At 37.6% G+C, this 13,280-nt stretch overlaps 1 protein-coding gene across 3 annotated transcripts in view; it reads left to right on the forward strand.

Annotated features, from left to right (window-relative positions):
• The window catches only part of STRBP (spermatid perinuclear RNA binding protein), an 82,348-nt gene that overhangs the window by 14,377 nt on the left and 54,691 nt on the right, over positions 1-13,280 (forward strand). For all 3 annotated transcript variants that reach the window (XM_053663742.1, XM_053663743.1, XM_053663741.1), the window contains exons 4-8: positions 2,227-2,371; positions 9,904-9,995; positions 10,523-10,618; positions 11,684-11,795; positions 12,456-12,553. In XM_053663742.1, the coding sequence (XP_053519717.1) occupies positions 2,227-2,371; positions 9,904-9,995; positions 10,523-10,618; positions 11,684-11,795; positions 12,456-12,553 (543 nt within the window). The remainder of the gene's footprint in view (positions 1-2,226; positions 2,372-9,903; positions 9,996-10,522; positions 10,619-11,683; positions 11,796-12,455; positions 12,554-13,280) is intronic.

Consider the following 13,280-nt stretch of genomic DNA (forward strand, 5'->3'; position numbering starts at 1 on the left):
ACAACTGTGAGAACTCTGCATTTTTCCCCCTTCCTGAGTGAGGGTCTTTATTTCTGGGCACCACAGTTTTGAAATGCTCTTGTCAAGCTAACAAGTGTTCAAGGGAGTGATGCAGGAGAGAGTGCCTGCTGTGTAAACCAGTTCAAATATAAAGACATTGGGCCTTTTTAGGCAAGAGAAGACTAAATGAGACACAAATAGCTTTAGGTCTTCGAAGGGCTTCTTGGAGAAAGTAAAAGAGGCCTGAACTCTTAAGATCAATAAGGGAAATGATGAGAAACGTTTCAGTTAAATATAATGAATAAAGTTACCAACACTGAAACCAGCTGCTTTGTATTATTGTTAGATCCATTACTGTAGGTACTTGGGTAAATGTGTCCAAATAAAATGGGGATCTAATTGTAGATCCATTTCATTAAATTGTATACGTATACACACACGTATGCCCAAATATATACATACAAGTACACGTATATGTTATTATTATTACTAATCATTTTCCAGAAAATTATTTTAAGGACGATTTTCTACTTTTACTCTCTGCTTCCCCCTTGTTTTCTTACTGTTTGTATGGAAAACCAAACTCTAATATGATCTTATTTTCCTATAAGTTTAAAAATCTTTATTTTTTTGGCCCTGGCCAGGTGGCTCATTTGGTTGGAGTGTCATCCTATATACCAAAAAGGTTGTGGGTTCAATTCCTGGTCAGGGCACATCCCTAGGTTGCAGGTTCCATCCCCAGCTGGGGCATGTGCAGGAGGCGCCTGGTGTATATTTCTCTTTCACATCAATGTTATTCTCTCTCTCTCTCTCTCTCTCTCTCTCTCTCTCTCCCTCTCTCCCTCTCTCCCTCTCCCCCTCCCTCCCCCCCCTTCTTCTCTCTCTACAAATTAATGAAAATATCCTTGGGTGAGGATTTAAAAAAAAGAAATAGAAAAAAATGGTTTTGAGAATTTACCACAGCAAAACTTTTCAGTTATCTAAGTACCTTAATTTATTGAAGTTGTACCAGACCTTCTGTACATATTCTTTTCTAGGGCAATTTTAGAACTTCCTTGAGCAAGGAAGGACATAGATGATTGAAACCAGAAATCACTTATAATTATTTAGTTCAAAATTCTTACCATATGTTTATTACTTTGGATGTATCTTATAGTGATCTGCATGCATTGAAAAATTTAGTGCCCTGGCCAGGTGGTTAGTTGGTTGGAGCATTGTCTTGTACACCAAAAGGTTGCAAGATCCATCCCCCAATCAGGGTACCATACCTAAGCTGTTGGTTTGATCCCTGGTTGGGCCTCGAACAGGAGGCAGCTGATGGCTTTCTCTCTCACATTGGTATCTCCCTCTCTCTTTCTCCCCCCCCCCTTCCCCGCTGTTCCTCTCCCCTCCCCTTCCTTTCTCTCTCTAATCAATAAACTTATCCTCTGGTGAGGATAAAGAAAAATTATCTTGGTTTGTTCTCTGATGGACAACTTTAATGTTCTAATAGCAGCAGGATGAATGTGAGCAGTTTTGTGCTTTTTCTGTGTATTCTAGCTTTGCCCTTAAATTGTGTCTAGTTGTATGTGGAAGCAATGTACATGTCCCTGTGGGTGTCAGATGACATGTCCCACAGTGACAGGCCTACTGTAATGACTGAGACCATGTGAGAGAAGTGAAGTTACTACTTGTTTATACTAATTTTGTTGCTGGTGAGTGACTGTGCAGAGATTCTTTTTTATTCATTCCTAACTTGATTCTCTTTAGAAATGTACATAATTCTATGTAAAAATCTACTTAATCTTAAATTTACAAGTCCTCAGTAAGTGGGCGTTCCTTTTTAGGCCGTCCTGTCAACAAAAGTATTGGTTAAAAGAGCATTCCTAGCCATTTATTTTTCTATAATAGTCCTCTGTAATAACTTAACAAACAGTAATTTACTTTTTGTCAGATAATGATGTTGTTGCTATTTTACTTTCAAATATTAGAAAGAATGAATTTAAATAGTGTTTATAATTGTACAGAGAGTTGACATCGTGGTTGCTTTTTGAGGGATGGAGAAAGGATCTGCTGATAAGTTGGGAGGAGAAAGAAATGTTCTCCCTAAAGAACTGGTAATGACTTTATTTACTCTCCTGGCACAGCATTTCTAATTATAACACTTGAAAGCTAAGGAGCAGTCATTCATTTTTTGAAATTTTGATCTAATTAACTGGGTGTTTTTGAAATCTCGGTGACTTTCAGAAACTCACAGAGGAGAAATATGAAGTGGAACAGTGTGTGGATGAGGCATCTATTATAATTCGGAACACAAAAGAGCCCACGCTAACTTTGAAGGTGATCCTTACATCCCCACTAATCAGGGACGAGTTGGAGAAGAAGGATGGAGGTACATACACGTGAACACTTGTTTTGTTTTTGTTCCTGGAGAATGTCTCGAGTGCTGTGGTAACTGCTGTATAGATTTCTTAAGTAACTGTCTCCATTTATCTTATGCCATTTACAGATGTACTTCAGAAGTTACTACAGCATTTTAAACAGCTTTGCACTACATAAATCACTGTATTTTGAAAAAATGTATATATTTGAGATATAAAATATGCTAATTCAAAAACCTGTGCTTATGCCGGGCTTAACTCTAACTTTTATACTATTTTGGTGTTCTGTTTTAGTTTGTCTCATATTACATTGTTATTGGCATCATTCAACCTATTCTATATAGTTTGGCTATTAGGTGTGATTTTAGGATTAAATGTGGACCAAAACAGTATTTTTGGATTTATTCAGTTAGTATTCAAATTACTCATTTGTACATTGCTCTTGACTCATAATGATGTATAACCTTATAAGATTTATCCTTAGCTTAATTGCCTGTGTGTAAATATGTTTTATAGTATAAGAGATCTAAATTGCGGGATTGAATTTTTAAAATAAATAATCTCTAGTGAATTATTTTTCTAGCAGTTTTGGGATCCTGTTAACATTTTGAATATGGCATATGTGGGAATCATGCCTTAAATTCACGTCTGAAGTGAAGAAGAATTTCTGTGTGGCAGTGTCATCCTTGTAACAGTAGAGTGAGACACCTGGTCAGTTTTGAGAAGTGATGATGGAGCTGAGCTTCTTTTTCTGAGGTTTTCATCCTGTCGTGTTAGCTTGTTTCTGCCTTTCAGTTTTGTCCTTAGAAACTTGCTGTGTGATGCTTGTCTTGTGTCAGGCTGTTGACCAGCCAGCCCCTCTCTGTCATGACACTTTAGAGGCGGGGCAGTCTCTCTGGCCAGTGGGGACTCCCTGTTGCGACTTTTCATCACTAGACATTTAACAAGCCCTGCTTACTCCCCTACCTGAAATACCAATGCAGTAAGAAATATTGGTCAGTTTCTTAATTTATTTCAAGTTGACGGTAAAGGTAGAAAAAGACATTTACCAGTAACATAAGAACTTTGAATTTTGGCAGACATGTAATAGACTCCTTTTAAAAAAGCTTTTGAGGTAACTCAGGTTAGCTATACCAAACCTAACAACATAAACTAGATACACTTATGAGTTACAGTTTAAAATTAAAGTGCATCCAGTCTATAATTGGGTTTATGCATGGGTTTATTTACTTTTTATTTGCTATATATAGTATCTCTAACATCTCTGAAGAACGGATCTTAAATGGCTTAATTTCTTTAACAGCTTTTCAGTTCATCATTAACTGTAGAACTATAAAGTGATTTCTGAAGTATCAAGATAATTCTTTTAATTCTGGTAAGCTGTGTTCTACTTGAACCACCTAGTGTAAAACTAACAATTTCTAAGTAGAGTTATAATTATAGGTATTGTTAAAAATTATTTGAGTATAGAGAGATGAGAAAAAGGCCAAAATTGCCAAAGATTACATTATAATTATATGTTTGCTTGTAGCTGTAGGCATCCCTTCCATTATGCCTTTGAAAGAATTAAGAGAATGTCAAGCTTTTTTTCTTAGGGTTTTGTGTACTTATATGGGATTTTGTCATTGTTTGCAGTGAGATACCCTTAAGCTTAGTCTGTTGCTTTTATTACTTTAATTTTGTTTAGAGAAACTGAAAACAGATTCTTAGTGTATTATATCCTTACTAGAAGACCAGTTTAGTTATAGGATGGAATTTGTGGTAAAGTTATTCAAGCTCCCAAGACCTCTTTATGAGCTGAATCTCACCGGCTGGTGGTACCGTTGTGTGGGACAGGCAAGGTGCAAGAGTCATCGTGGCTCTAGTGTCTTATACATGTTACTTTTTGTTCTCTCAAATGGCCCAGAGGTGTGCTTTGCTATTGTCCTCAATCTCCCAGCACTTTTGACTCATTTGTTCTCTCTTCTGAGTTGCTCATTTTGTCTAATTTGGGCTTTGTCAGAAACTGTTTTGTTTTGTTTCCTGTGTGCTAGCAGTTTTGTGTACTCCTGGGCAAATTTGAGGATCCGGCATAACTGAGCCCTCGAGCCCCGGACTGTACACTTCATTCTGTGGGACTTGATTCCGCATGCTGGACAGATCTCTCCCTCTTGACGTAGTTCTCAGCTGCACGAGGTGAAAGCACAAGATTATTAGGGTAACAGGAATTTTTACAAGTGAGAGATATCCCCTTAAAAAAAATCTCCACTCGTGTTCTTTCTCAAAGTTAAAAAAATACATCATAACTTTTTTCACAGTATTTTCTGTAGAATCTCAACTTCTCTCGTCCCACAAAATGGACTGTTTTATGTATGTATATCACCTCCTTCTCTTTCCCATTTTCACTTGCCACACGTTTGGGTGAATTTTTCAAAAAAGGTGTGGTTGAAAGCAGAGAGAAGTGGAGAACAGGGACGGGGGAGGCTCTCCCAGTCTCCTCAGGGCTGCCCTGCAGACTGTTCACATTGTCAGGGGCCAGAGCGCACAGTGAATCTCTGTCATGGTGTTTAGTATTTCACAGGTCAGATCCCCTTGCGCTGTCAGTTGTATTTCCATATCCTAACCCTCCACCTGAAGGTCCTGTGGGATAACATGCTTCCTGCTACAGAAGGTGTGGGGGGCAAAGCACAGACTTCGGTGCCTGGCAGTCAGGGGTTTGATTCTTAATTCCATTAGTTGCTATTACTGTGTAACTTTGGACAGTTTCTTCATTTAAAAATGTGAATAATAAATACTTGAGAAAGTCGTTTGAGGTTAAATGAGAGAGTTGACGTAATGTGACCTGTTACAATACCCAGCACAAGCTCATTGCTCAATAAATAGTGTTAGCTTACAAAAAAGATTCACAGTGCAAACTTACCTACTAACCCTTCCTCAAACTCATAATGAGAGTGGTGTGTACAGGGTAGGTCTGAAGACCTGAACCTAAAGCCCCATGAAGTGCAGTATTGGGATCAGTATTCTGTACTTGCTGCAGTGCTCATAATGGGCTGGTTTATTTATGTAGCTTATGATTCATCGGGGGCAGGTACCTTATCCTTTTCCCCTAACAAAATGGACTGTTTTATGTATGTATCCACCCGGAATGCTACCTAACACATAGTAGGCAATAAAAAAAAAATTGTAGTTAGCATATTGTTTGATTAAATAGGACTGTCCAGTATGTAAGAAGCATTAACCATAGGCATTGCAGAGTTCAAACTTTGTTAAGGTATAAAATAACTATTTTATAATCACTTTTTCCTATATGACTCACTTTAACCCTCACAACAGCCATCTGAGGTAGGCAGTTGTCCTGTTTTATGAATGAGGAATGTATCACTTTGTACACTTACAGCTTCTGTGAGTCCGGAGTGCTGCCCACTCTCCCATTAGTGTCTAGGATGAGTGTTAGGAATGTCTTCCCTGATTTAGTTTTTCTGAGTGTCACACAATCACAGCTTCTTTTGGTGCTTGTGATTTTAAGCCAGAAGTGTGTTTGCTGTGAGGGTGATTAATCAGCTGTTTGTTATATTTACAGTGCAATTTGAAACCAGGTGGATAGGGAAACTACAGACACTCTTGTACAGGCTGAGGCTAAGACAAACCTCTGTCCTTGGGGGGAGTATTGGGGGAGACCTTGGGGGGCTCACAGAGAAACTGCCCAAGAGTCCCTTTACACGTGTTGGTACCAGTGCAGACTTATGACGCATCTCGACAGAAGTTCACTGGTGTGAGTCCTGCTAGGTGAAGGCATTAGAGTCTCACAACTGGGATTATAACAATGCTGCAGGTTTTATTTTCCTGCCTTCCCCAGCTGCTAGACCCGTGCTTATCAGTGCAAAACCATTAGTCATTGTCATTTCAGTGGCTAACTCTCTACTCTGAGGCATTGAAAAAAAGTCACACCGAGTGACATTTCTACCATAAATCAGGAGAACAGAGCTCTCTCTGATCTACTTTAATACTACATTATTTACCTGTACAGATTATTGTGGCCTGATGTTTTATGTAGACCGTGGCTTGGAGAATAATGTCTGCTCTCCACAAAGCCTCAAGGAATTGAAAGAAGGGGCTGCTGGGATATCTTCAGGCTAATTAGAAAATTCTATCAGCATGTACTCAGTTTCATCCATATTTTCAAGGAAGCCTTGGTGATAACCCAGCTCATTATTTTACCTTTGAACAGCCCAGGTTCCAGACATACAACTCCTGTTTAACAGTCATGTTCTGGCTTTTCTCTGCCCCACGTCCAGGCTAATGTTTTTGTTAATGGGAAGACAGTTAGCTTTCATGGAGTAAATTGAGAGAAACTGACCAACATTTCCTGTAGTACGGTGTGTTTCTGGTCACTGATCTAACCTCTAACCAGATAGTTAGGCATAATTCCAGTGCTTCTGTTATCCAGAATGTTTTATGTGTTTTCATGCCCTGATGCCAGTTACTGAGCAATAACTTTTTAAAAGCTGTTTTTCTTTGCTTTTTGGCTTTGTTGTCATTCCTTAAGCCCATCCCCCATACTATTTATCTGTTTTACTGGTCACTGTAGGAAAAAAATTAAATGTCTCACAATTCTATTGTTTCTAATTTAAAGACTCCAAGATGCCTTTTATCAGAAAAGCTTTGCTCCCACACAAAATTGAAACAGCTACATTGAAAGTTCATACAAAAATGTTAAACTTGAGTTTCTGCTATGGAAAGTAGCAGGGTTTTTCCGGCAGCATTTCTGTGATTGCCACATTTAGTAATTTTTCTTAATGAAAATATTTAAAACTGGCCCTGGCTGGTCCGGCTGAGTGGACTGAGCACTGGCCCGCGAACAAAAGGGTTGTTGGTTCGATTCCTAGTCAGAGCACATGCCTGCCTGGGTTGTGGGCCAAGTCAGGTCCATAGCAGGGAGTGTGCAAGCAGCAATCATGCATGCACTGATGTTTCTCTCCCTCTCTTCCTCCCTTCTCCTCCGTCTAAAACAAACAAATAAAATCTTTTAAAAAAAAATATATAAAACTGTATATTATTAATATATAAAGGAAATAGAGAAGCAGGACTTACAAGTAGTACTGTAGTTCCGTATGAATTTACATTGTTTTAAAGTAAGAAACTTTGAGGAAGATAAAATGAGATGAATTATTATATTTTCTCTACTGTGTCTGATCTCGTGAATATGGAAACATTTTGGATCTTTCGACGTTTGACTGTCAGAGCATGAAGAAACATGGTGATGTGATAGAGAATCTGGTGCAGGTCTTGTTCACTGCCTGTCCTCCATCTGTTTTTAGGAGCAGCTACTACCTCCAAACGTTAACTGTCTGTAGCAAGCTGATACCTCGGTTGTTTTTTAAATAAGAGTTTGTGGTTATAATGGGACTTTGGGGATGAAAGAATTTATGTGAATATTTTTGTTATTGTCCCTCTTTAAAAATATCTGTGTTGCAGTGAGCATGAGATGTTATTTTTGTAATTTTTGACCATTGGACAAAAGTACCAGAAATCTCAAAAAAGAGTTTTGGTTTGCCCTATCTTTTCCTATTCAAATTTCTTCTGCTTCACTCCTTTCTTCCCAACATTACTTGATAAGATGATAGAATAAAACTAAGCTTATCTTATTCTTAACTTAAAGACTGAGATCTTGAAAATTAAGTACAGTTCATACCTTTTCTTGGGATTTACACTACTTAGCAGTCAGTCAACCTTTGTCATGTCTAACTTTTAAGAGATTCTAGTAATTATTTATAGCCGTTTGTTTGATCTGGAATGTGAGCTTTACACAGGTGCTTGCATTGATCACAGTTACACATTCTGATATAACAGCATTAAAATGAGTTAGTTGTACGTTTTGTGCCATATAAAGACAGAATTGAGCAAGTCTAGGAACTAGATCACCTATGAAGTGAATATCCATAGTATATTTGTTTATGATTACAAGAAAACCCACATTAATCCTTCTTTTTGAGGCTTCCCATATTGTCAGTAAAAGGGTAGTAAAATGAGACCCTGTGTTGTGAATTTTTGGCAGAGATTAATGTGAAACAATGTGAATGTCTGATGTAGAACTCACGTGGTCAGAAAGTAAGTGTGTAGCTCTTCAGCCTTTACAGTGTTGCAGCCTATAAAGAGAACCCCAGTTTTTCCTCTAATAGATTTGTTTTCTGTTGGACATTATGCCTTCAGTTTTAGTTAATGGCAGGCTACTACTTGTAATATATAGTAAATTTGTCATAAGAGAATCTTGTAGTAAATCAGGAAACCAAAAAGTATCATCTGTCTCTTACTTAAAAATACTTACATTGTATCAGTTGGCCACACAAACATACAACCAATCTGAAGCATGATTATACTAGTAGGAAGTGTTGGTGGACTTTCCTGCATCTAAGAGTTTCTTAAAAGAGAAGGGTGAATCTGACTTAATTGGATTAGACAAAGAATTACTCCCTAAGAAACATTTGTATATTTCTTATACATTTAAATAATGCAACAAGCCTTCAAAATGTTGAAAAACCCACTTTGTAATAGCTTAGAGGGAATATATTTGGCTCTCTAAACTTGGATTTAGCATCATGTGACATTTTCTCAATTATGGATGTTTTTCAGTACAGTTTTTTGTCTATTTTTCCCATCCCAGCCTCCCCCGCCCCTTGCTCCCCACCTCCCTCCCATATCCACCCCCCTCCCATATCCACCCCCCTAAGTTCTCGTCCCTGTGTCATGGATGTTTTTCAATAATCACATGTTTGAATTTTTCTGTTTTGGGCCATCTAATCCATCTTTAAAATGTTAAGGCAAATCAAATAGCTGTAATTGGGTAATATTCTTTGCAGCCTTTAAAGAAAAGGGACATAATATAAAACTTGAAATGTACTTCAGTATATTTCACTTTTGTAGGTTTGGTATTTTGGTTTAGAAAAGAAATAATGAGGGAACTCAAAGGTGACACTTGAACAGTTTTCATCAATGGGTTAAAGTTTCTATTAATGGTTATTTTGTTGGATGAGTTTATTTAGTTGTAAAAAAAGAAAATTTCCATATGCAATGTAATCTTCGTGGATCTCAAACTGATTACATAAAACAGCCCCAGTTTTCCTTAAGACTGATTAGTGATTAAGATTCCTTCTATAAAGAAATAGTTAGTATTGCATTGGTCCCAGCTTCCCATTCTTCGTACCCTGCCAAAGAAAAAAGTACCATGTGCCTGTTTTGTGCCCTTTGGTGTTCTACACACGCTTAGTAAGATCCCAGATTGTACGTGGCAGCAGCCATTGCTTTGTTTACTGAACGAGGAATGCCTTTGTGTTCCTGTCGGACTCGTGTACAGAGTGTCTCTAAGGACTAAGGACTTTTCATCTAAGTAATCACAGTGCATGTAATTTAAAAAAACACAACAAAACCAGATCATGAAATCTGGGACTTTTATTGGTTCGCTCAAATGCTGCTCTTTTAAAATTTTTTTTTTTATTATTCAGTAATGTGACAGGAACCCCTTGGTCAAGTTTTATGCCCCTCTCTCTCTGTTTCATTTCCCCATTAGAAAAGGTTGCGATGAAAGACCCTCCGGACTTACTGGACAGGCAGAAATGTCTGAACGCCTTGGCGTCTCTCCGACATGCCAAATGGTTTCAGGTTAGCTCTTCGTTATTATCTTCCTGTTACTGTAGCCTTGTGTAGGTTTCATCTGGAAGACCTGCCACTTAATGGTTTCTGGGTAAAGTATGAAATGTGGGTACTCTCTACCTTTAGTGTCATCACAGGAATAAATGAGTTAATTTAGGCTAAATGCCCAGTATAACTTCTGTTACAGTTGATGTTTAATTATCATATCCTTTTTGGCTTAGTACTCTGAATTTCAAATGGTGGCTTATAAAGTGCAGACATGGATGAGAAAAGTTAAATGTTAAGATAGATAGTTGCCTGGAATAAGGTTGCCATGAGGCTCTAAAAGCAGTTTTAATCATATGCTTCCTTTACTTTAAAACCTGCCTTTCTTAACTGTAATTTTACAATTTTTAATAACTTGATTAAAAAAAATTTTTGACAACTGATGAATGACTGGCTAATTAGTATTCACTTTAAAGAGCCTATCCATGATCAGTTGCTTAAGGGTGGAATGGATTTCAACAGGGATACTGGAATCATTTTGTTTGTTGTAGGCAAGGGCAAATGGATTAAAATCATGTGTAATTGTCCTTCGCATTCTGCGTGATTTGTGCAACAGAGTCCCCACATGGGCACCATTAAAAGGATGGGTAAGTACTTAAATTTAGTTAAAAGCAAATTCTGAAGCTATAGTATAGAACTTACTTAATACTGTGAAGTGGCTATATTCTGAGTTAGCTAAGTAAGGTATGCATTGCCTGTTGTTCTGGAAGAATTATGCATCTTTTAATATGAATTCTTTCTTATTTATTTAACTTGTCTCTTTTACCTTATCATAATACATCTCACAGAACCTGAGAAATTTTTTTTCTGACAAAAATTTTCTATACCTATTAGAAGTGAATGTCTTTGGCACTTTGCTCTGCGCTAGTCACCACTGCCCAGGAAAGCCTCCCTGACTGGCGCATTTCTGTCTCCATGCTGCTTCCATTGAAGACAGAAATGACATGATACGTTGGTATAAGGCTCCCGTATCTCCTTTTTCTTTCTCTTTGAGTACAGACACTTACAGATAAATTTGTTAGGAATTAAAGTCAGATGAACAGTACATTTGACCTGTGGGCGTAGTTTATAAATGTATATTTCAAAACTTAATTAATTTGGAAATTACTGTGCCTGACCTACTCAAGACCAAAATTAAGAACATTATAAAACAAACAAAGCTATAAAGGGTCATTTTAAATTAATGTAGCAATTATTACTTTTAATTAATAGCAGTCTTTAGTATTTGGGGCAGGCTCTCTGCAGTGGAGTCTTACTGTGGTCTGCACGCTTCGTACATTATGTGGGAGGTAGGTGGGCTGGGTTTGGACATTGATTAGTTATTAGCTATTACTAATGTATATGAAGGTTTGTTAGATGTTTGTTATATCAGTTAGATGACCATAATTTCTTAAGTGATGTTTTCAGGGTTCTGAAAATAAGAGTTTTGTAACAAAATGTCTTCTGAATATATTTTGTGAAAAATAGTTGATTTTGAAATACTAATTGGGGTAAAAGTTGATCATCAGAGGGGAAAAGTTAATTGAGCCTTAAATGATAAATTGACTTTCACCTTTTTGGCCTTCATTGTAGATAGAAATGTCAGCTCACATTTAACTGGAATCCTTTTAACACTTGATGCATGTACTAATTTGTAATTTAATATCTTCTAGCCACTAGAGCTTATATGTGAAAAGTCTATAGGTACTTGTAATAGACCTTTGGGCGCTGGGGAGGCCTTGAGACGAGTAATGGAGTGTTTGGCATCTGGAATACTACTTCCTGGTAAGGGTTTCAAACTCTGGAGGCAGAAGAATCAGAAAAATCTCATTTTGGTTTATTTTTCTAAATATGTGTTAAATTTGTCCTCTACACAGGAAAGTGATATGTGGGAGTTGTTTTACTTGGAATTTTAGGAAAGAAGATGTTTGAATGTTGGAATAATGCTATAAAACTCTTTTCAATAAATGTAATTTATATTTTATATATACTAACATAAATGGTACTAATAAGGTATTATGTCTGCTTATGAATTTGCTTTACGTAGGACTCTGAATTTGAAAATGCAGATATTGGGTTAAAATGTAATGATCACTCTGTTTATGGTCTGGTGTTTAATTTACAAAAATTAAATGTGGTCTGATTTTCCATATGCAGTCCCTTTATAGATTTGGGATGATTTATCATGCTGTTTCTAAACTCCGAGAGTAAGACCCAATTTTGGCCTTAGATATGGAAGTGACTTCCAGTTAAATGAGGACATTTAAGTGCTAACATACTGAAAATGAGGATTGTCCTTTTTACTCTATTTAATTAAGCAGATGTAGTTTTTCAGTTTTTTTCCCTTCTTTGTTCTTTTTTTCTTCTCTCTCTTTTGTGTTAGATTTTTGAATTCTAAACTCAGTTCTAAATGACATTTGTGTTTTTCTTTTGCCTTTGCAAAAGGGGGTCCTGGCCTTCATGATCCTTGTGAGCGAGACCCAACAGATGCTCTGAGCTATATGACTGTCCAGCAAAAAGAAGAGATTACCCACAGTGCCCAGGTAGAAGATGGGGCATGTCGCTGTGACGTACGAGAGCAGGGGTGTCCAACCCGCGGCCTATGGGCTGCATGAGGCCCACAAGGGCTGTGAATGCGGCCCAACACAAAATCGTAAATTTACCTAAAACATTTGAGGGTTGTTTTTTTGTGTGTGTGTGATTAAATGTCTCAGTGTCATGGAAAAAAATGTACATATGCTCTTGCTATTTGTACCCATGTGTGCCTTCCATTCTACAGTGATGTGTGGCTTCCAGTGAGTTATCTTCCAAGTGCAGACAGTGGCTTTGACACCATCAGATGTGATGTGTGCTCGTGGTGACGTAGCGAGGCAGTGATTATCAATACTGTCTCAACCTGCCATTGCAACGTTAGGTGTTTAATGTTAATTAGAAGTCAGGTAACCATTCTTACTTGATTATTAAAGGTACTTCCACACCTCGGCAGTGTCTCCTGCATCACTTGTCATGCTTTACAATTGGCCCTCTGCCTTGCCTTGTATCAGTAGCCGAGAGGGCTGTGGATGGGCACAAACCCTGCTTTCTGTTTTCCTGTCAGTTGATTTTCATAATAAAAGTAAATAGAGTCCACTATCCTATTATTACTTTTTAATCCCAACATGGCTTCTACAATGTCTCAAAAGGTAAAAGAACCCCCCAAAAGAAAAATTATGGATGAAGGAGATTGTTTGATGAAAAGTAGACAGGAGACTACTTTCTTTGTCGAGGCAA

Source organism: Artibeus jamaicensis, unplaced genomic scaffold, assembly GCF_021234435.1.
Source record: "Artibeus jamaicensis isolate MK-2021 breed Jamaican fruit bat unplaced genomic scaffold, CSHL_Jam_final contig_3275, whole genome shotgun sequence".
NCBI classification, from domain to species: Eukaryota; Metazoa; Chordata; class Mammalia; order Chiroptera; family Phyllostomidae; genus Artibeus; species Artibeus jamaicensis.